The following is a 7344-nucleotide window of genomic DNA, read 5'->3' on the forward strand; positions in this document are numbered from 1 at the left end:
CAGGTATGAGTTGTAAATAATATTTCTTCCTCGGTTTGATGACTTTTTTTTTGGCTTGCACAAAGAAAATTGATTTCCCTGTTTTTTAAAAGGGCGGCTGAATTGAAACAGCGGTTAGATCAAATAAATGAGGCAGCTTTGCCGTTTAGGCTAAAAGAGTTGAATGTTTTTGTATGAAAAGCTTAGGTAAATTCTTATTTAAAAAGTTAATGAGAAGAAATAAAGTGTTATTTTGACAAATAAGGAAACTTAAGCCTTGATGTTGCCGTTTCTAAGCGTCAATTATTTAGTACCACTATCGGGAATAAATATAAATTAGTAAATACTTTTTAAGTAAATGAAATCTACTCAATCAAGGAATGGAACTGTAAATCAAACATTAATCCTAAAATGTCTCGCTATGTTCGAAAAGAAAAAGAAAATGTCTACACAAAAGCATCTAAGGAAATTGTTGCGCTTGAAAATAAACCAGAAATTATAAGAAATGAAAATAGTTTTATGGGTATCATCTTTTATATTCCGTCATCTTTTCCACCTCAATAAAAAGCTAGGCTCCTCAATGTCTTTATACTTTCATTGAAATATCGGAAGAACATCCATTTACGTTGAACGATTTTTTGTTCAAAATTAAAGGAAACCTATCACACTATGAACCAAAGACATTTTAAATTTTTTTTAAAAAAATCATAAATGAACAGCATTGCAAAACATTTCGTGTCCATTCTTTTGGTGAATATCGATAATCTTGACAAGTAATACTTTTTTATATTTTAGAAAACAATAAGATTGATTGTGGTTGCTTGCCTTTGAACAAAATAAATTTTATGATAAAGTGCTATTTCAGTTGTTGCTTGATAAGCTAACGTCCCTACAGCAAATTAGAATTTATTTGACTTTTTCATGATTTTAATTTTGTATCTGAATTATTGCGATTTTTTTTTAATTTATACAATCTACTACAAGAATTAAACCTCCAGTAAAAATAATATTTTAATAAGTTCGATTCTGAATAATTTTGATATGAATTTATTTTTATCACTTTTCATAAATGATAAAAGTCTCATTTCAACCCTCATTGCATTGTATCAAATAACCTTATAGAAACCAGTTTTAAATATTGACACAGTTCTTTGCTAAGCATGGAATATGCAAAAATGACTCACTTAATGGGTGCAAATGAGAGTTTTGTATAGAAATTCAAAAATACACCATCAGGTATTGAATGGAGTGAAGATGCAATGAAGGAGATTCTCCTCCAGATGTTGAGGAATCCGATTGCGTCATTCCTCAAGAGCCTCTTTAGCAAACAGTCGGCTCATCCCAAAAAGAAGTCGAATGGAGATCGCCACAAAAGTGAGCTATCTGTCTGGGAATGATTCATCAAGAAAATCATGCATAAGTCTGCTTGGTGCAAAGTATGACTGGTCTGCCGAAGACACTGAACCATCTTTTACATATGAAGCATATCGGAGTTTTGTTGTATGAAAACAAACATGTTTCCCGTTACTAATTGTAAAAAAACAGAATAAATAAAATTCCCTGAACTTAAGTTTATATCGTTATAATTTTCTGATATTTTGTAATATGACATTTAAATTTAATTTTCTTATCCGATGAAAAATGTATCGATCCCTTTTATAACGGCTACTAAAATGTATAATTAGGTTAAATAATTCTTATATGCCTAATTCATTTCAATTATTACATATTCCGTATACGTTTTTTATATTTCTGTTGAAGTAGTAAAAAAAAATTGAAGTTAACTAAAGTAAGATGACATTCAAAGAGTACGCTTTTTTTCAAAGCGGCAGCATCGACTTGGTGCAGTTAATAAAAGAACCGACTAATAATCATCATCATTATGAGTGCAGTCTGTCACGAACACTCTGTTCTTTTATTACTTTCGGGAAAGTTTGCGTGTTGGTTTCTATAGCTAATTGTAAGCAAGTAAGAAACACTGCCATAATAAATTGCTAAAACATTACTAACAGCTCTTGTGGAATCGCATGGTATTTATTTTTAGTCATTTTAGATAATGGAAATTGTGTTTAGACACTTTGTTTGAGCTTCCATTTATTTTTAGGTTGAATGCTGTTCTAAAGAGCTACAGTTTCGTTCAGAGTCTTAGATTGAATTCTTCCGTTACAAGAAACTAATAAACACTAGAAATATTAATGTGAAAGAAGGAACATTCAGAAAATTTTCATTCACCTAGAATTGAAGAACATGCCATAATATTAAGGAAAAAAAAAAGGATTTTTCTCTGTGTTTTTAAATAACAATTTTATCACATTTTTCAAAATTTTGATTTGAAATTTGTTTAATAATTGCTTGTGATATAATTTCTAAAAGTGTAAGTTATTTCATTTCGTAGAACTTTCTTGCATTCCTTCAACGATAGGACAGATTGACTTCATTTAGTTTTAAAAATATTGCATTATTGCCATTTATATGCCCTGCAAAAATATCAAAGTAACTTTTTAAACGCTGCAAAGTAACTTTTTAAAGTCAATGATTGCTAAATCGACATTTAAATATCTCGATTAAATAGTTTTGAAATTAATTTTGTTAAAAATTCTTGAAATTTGAAAAATAGCCATTGAAAATGAAAGAATAAGAATGCATAATATTTATTCAATGAAATTCATTAAGTGCTTTCTGTCAAATTCTTGAGAAGGTAACTTCACATCTTTCTGAAAGAGGTATTGCGAAATGTAATTCAATTGGATTTGTATATTTAAAGAATTTCCTGTTATAATTCGAAATAAAAAGAATTGCTATATTCTTTTAATTCTTTTATTCTTTAAATCAAATTTGATATAAATAGAACGGAAACACAAGTTCGAGAATCTTTTGTCTATCTTTCAGTTAAAAAATTCATGAAAATTATAAATGAACAAGTAAAATGAGCTTTCAGGAAATTCTTCGAAATTCCTCTGTCTATGTTTTTTCACAAATTGGAAATTCAAAACGCTTTTTCAATAAATTCATGTGGTTGTTAATTTTTGTCACAGCCTTTCTAGGTTGTTCTTATCAAATTTATAAATTCATGAAGGTATACTTTGAGTACCCTATTGTTGTGACTCTGCGAGTAGAACAACAAGAAAGAGTGCATTTTCCTGCTGTTACAATTTGTAACATGAACCGAATGAAAGCGATTCACGCAGAGTGCGTTCAAGATCCTTCGAAGTGCCCAGATTACGTGAAAGAGGAAGGTTTAGGTGATTCCGTCCGCGGAATTGCCGGACTACCCCCTCTCGTGCTACCTGAGAGAAGAGGCTTCCATTTACGAAATAACAACGAATCAAAAGTACATCTTGAGTTTCTTGAAAAATACTATAAATTAAGCTCATTTAATAGAGAGAACACGGGGTATCAGCTTCAAGAAATAGTAAAAAGCTGTTCTTTCAATTTCAAGCCTTGTGAATTCAGACATAATTTAAATATGCGCTATGGCAATTGTTTTACTTTCAACCAATTAAATGGCGATTTTCAAAACGTTCTAATAGAAACGTCCGTCGGGCCAAGCAACGGTTTGGAAATGAGTTTGAGTATCGAGCCTGACCAATATCTTTCCATATCCCATACAACTGGCATTAGAATTGTAGTACACGATCCTTCCGACGAACCCAATCCTGAAGATAAAGGAATCACCATAGCACCTGGTTTTGAAACTCACGTTGCTTTGAAGCAGACGGTCATGCGAAGACTGCCAGCCCCGTATAAAGATGAATGCGTTTTCTATGGAGACGAAACAAGATCTCTAATGAAAAGTCGGACACTATGTGTACAAGCTTGTATTCAAGAATACAACTTCGCCAAATGTGGTTGCATAGAACCTACTTTCTGGACAATGTCACCGTACAAACATTGCAATACAACAAATTCTGCAGAGATGAATTGCCTGGATAGTTTGGTAAAAGATCTCGCCACCCATGGTGCTGATTGCCAGTGTCCGCCGCCATGCCTTTCCAAGCATTACAATGAACAAATAACGAAAGCTCTTTGGCCTTCGAGTGCATCCTTCCTGGAGAAAAATATTAGCAACATTTCTGAAGCGTCCCTTGAGTTGTATAGAAAATATCATGCCAGAGTTCGCATATTCTTTTCAACCCTAGAGAGATCTGTCTATGAACAAACGGGAATGTTTCACGACTCTGAAATGCTTAGCAATTTAGGTGGCGAATTCGCACTTTGGCTCGGACTCTCTTTGTTTGTTTTGTGTGAACTCATGGAGGCATTCTTCTTTCTCGTGAATTATTTGATGTGTGACGTGAAAGAGCGTATTGATTTACTCAGTTTGAACATGTAACATTTCATAGAGGTGTATGTTTGACGCATTTCATGAGCTTTCATTTCCGGCATTCAAAATTCACTTCTATTTTTCTTGACGAAATTCACATTATTCAAAATTATTCCTTTTATTGTTTTTTACCATAAAATTGCTTAAAGTGTCGCTTATCATCTTACGCTTGTTGAGAATCGATCCTTCAGAGGCATTCATGACCCTTTTTTGTTCTTCGATAGAATCTACGTATCGATTAAGAACGTTGTTTTTAAGTAGTAGTATCGGTAATATAAATTATTCTTAATAATTATTGAGCTTCTTTTGTTATTATAAAATATCACTTTTTATTTTTCAGTCCTTTGTTGGGGGTATATATGTTTTGGGAACAGCATGTTTCATTTCTTATTTATTTACACACACGAGTATTATATCACTGGTCATATTTTTTTTTGTTGTTGTTGTTGTTGTTTCTATGAATTTACTCATTCATGATCACAAATGTTCTACTCGTCTTTTCGACTACAATTATTATACAACTGATAGAAACTGATTCTTGTACTTAATGAATAGAACAATATTTCATGAATGTACGCTTGTGGTTTTCTCTATAATAATCTTTAATCGCATTGCTTATCGAAATGTCTATCATTCTGCTACCATAACAGGAACCTTAAAATGACAGCAATAATAATGTTCATTTCCTAAAAATAATGATTTACTGTGGAGTGAAAGAATTATTTTCTATTATTTGGTAAATTTTTTTAATTTTTGGAATTAAGAAATTATTATAAATGGGAATTATTAAATATATAATATAAAAATAGAAATTATTGAAATATCTGAACAGGGGTTTTAGTAATTCCCTAAGTCTAATTTTTAGTGATTTAAATGCATGATACGAACTATCAAGAATAGAAGGGTAACCCGAAAGAACGCGAGAACTTCTTAAATTCATAAATGAAAAAAATATCTGCATAGAAATGTGTTTATTCTAATAGAGTCGTTAGGAACCGGTGTTTCATTTAAAAGGAAAAATCTAATTCGAAACGTAGCCTATAGAAAATGTTATTATTATGTAAATGATTGTAATTATTAGAATTATTTTGTTGACCATTATTCGAGTGTTTATATAGAGAGTAGAATGAATGTTACTAACAGCTGTTATGCTTTAATAGCTAAGACATTATTCCCATGCCTTTTGATTTGGCAGGGAATACTCCATATTTCAACCTATTTGCTTCATATTTCTACGCATGCTCCATATTTCTTGTCATCGAAACCCGAAAAATCCACTGTTAATACAAAGATTTTGGATGGCAGACTGCTCACTTTAAATGCCAGAATTCTCGAGCGTCAAATGGAAGTGAGTCGACAGACGGGAAATTTTTGCCCGACAACTGCAACTGTTGCGAAGTCTTGTTGCTGATAACCGCAACAAGTTTTGTTATTTCAAGTAGCTTCGTTTGTTGTGGAATATTGAAATAATTATAGAGTTATTGTGCCTGTAAAGTGCATTAATTTGTAAAAATGAAATAAAAGTGAAAGGCTGTGTTATGGTTATCGCGGCATGATTCGAAATTTCAACATTGATTAAAGTTACAGTTTGATGTTTGAAATTAAGGTAACCAAACATAATTGGTGCGGGGTTTTTTTTGTTAAATTAATAATAAGGAAATATAAAGAAAGATTTTTGGATTAAAATTAATTAATTATTAAAAATAAAATATTTGTGCGCTTAAATTATGGCGGATTTTAAAAAATCCTCAATCTAAGCTGTTTTGTGGGAAATATTCACAAACTTAATTATTTCTTCAGATTGAAGTCAAACTTCTTAGTAATTCAAATAAAGCATATAAATAAGCACGATTCTCCGAGCTGGAGAATGTACTAGGATTTTAGTGTTATTAAAAATAATGACTTAAGAGCGTATCAAATGACTATTATCAGCAATTTTTAATGTCATTTTTCAAACAAAATAAAATAATATAAAATGTTGCATGCGATATAAATTATTTCAAGGCATTCTTGAGATAATTACTTCAAGAAAACTCTAATAATGTTTCAAGCCAAACTATTCGTGAAATTTTGAGTTATTGCACATGAAATGCAAAGATTCTGCATAGAATTTAAAACGCATTTTTTAGTTTAATATTTAATATTTTTTTACAATTAATATTCCGAGTTTCATTCAGTATTAAATAAAAAGTTGTGAAGCAAGTTACTTCTTTTTCATTAACCAATTTATAAACATTATTCATTTTTTAAAATTATTAAAAACAAAGAAAAATAGGATAAACGGAAAAACAAAGAAAATCCATACGCCATAGGGGAAAAGCTAAAGCTGTTCTCAAAAAGATAGAAGCAAAATGCTAAAAAGTATATAAGGATTGCAGTATCAACTGTGCCGTATGCCATAAAGTAAATTGGATTGAAGATAACACACAAAACAGCAAATACTCCAAAGAATGGGGGCAATTTCTGGTCGAAATGTTTTTTCAAGTTGTACCAATGCTCAAACATATGGCCGTTATACTCTTAATTTCAAATAGTTGCATAACCAGAGATCAGCTGTTTGGGAAAACTGATTGGCAACGAAATAAGATAGGAATCGATGGGTCTAACCTGCCTCCACCTTCACTCCATAACAAGCTGCACTCCGTGATTTGACACGTTATGATTCATCCACAATCTGTTTTACTACGAGCCGGATTCCACGCAGAGCAATGCTTTAACCTGAATGTCAATGAACTCAGTGCCAGCCTTTTCCTTTTGATGTTTCTTTCAGTTTTCTTTTTCAGTTTATGAAAATGGTTGAGCTTTCGAATCTGTAATAAGTATTATTCTTTGAATAAATTTCACCGAACATGGTCCAATCAAATAAATAATCAGTTGTTTAATCAGTTTTCATGTATTAATCCTCTATTGTTTGTTTCCGGAATCCTCTATTGGTAACACTTTGAAATATTTTTAATAACTTTTTTACTTTAACTTTTATACTTAACTTTTTTTAATTTAACTTTAACATTTACTTTTTTTTTTTAACTTTAACTTTTTAC

The 7344-nt window shown here is 31.1% G+C and overlaps 1 protein-coding gene across 1 annotated transcript; it reads left to right on the forward strand.

Annotated features, from left to right (window-relative positions):
• The first annotated feature begins 3049 nt into the window (after positions 1–3049).
• On the forward strand, positions 3050–4312 carry LOC129968425 (degenerin mec-10-like). Its single transcript, XM_056082282.1, has one exon. The coding sequence runs from the start codon at positions 3050–3052 to the stop codon at positions 4310–4312; it is 1263 nt and encodes a 420-aa protein (XP_055938257.1).
• The last annotated feature ends 3032 nt before the right edge of the window (positions 4313–7344 follow it).

The sequence above is a fragment of the Argiope bruennichi genome, chromosome 5 (genome assembly GCF_947563725.1).
Source record: "Argiope bruennichi chromosome 5, qqArgBrue1.1, whole genome shotgun sequence".
Classification (NCBI taxonomy): Eukaryota; Metazoa; Arthropoda; class Arachnida; order Araneae; family Araneidae; genus Argiope; species Argiope bruennichi.

Excerpts from the sequence above, each read along its gene's own strand:
- LOC129968425 (XM_056082282.1), top strand. The coding sequence starts at position 3,050 with ATGAAGGTATACTTTGAGTACCCTATTGTTGTGACTCTGCGAGTAGAA.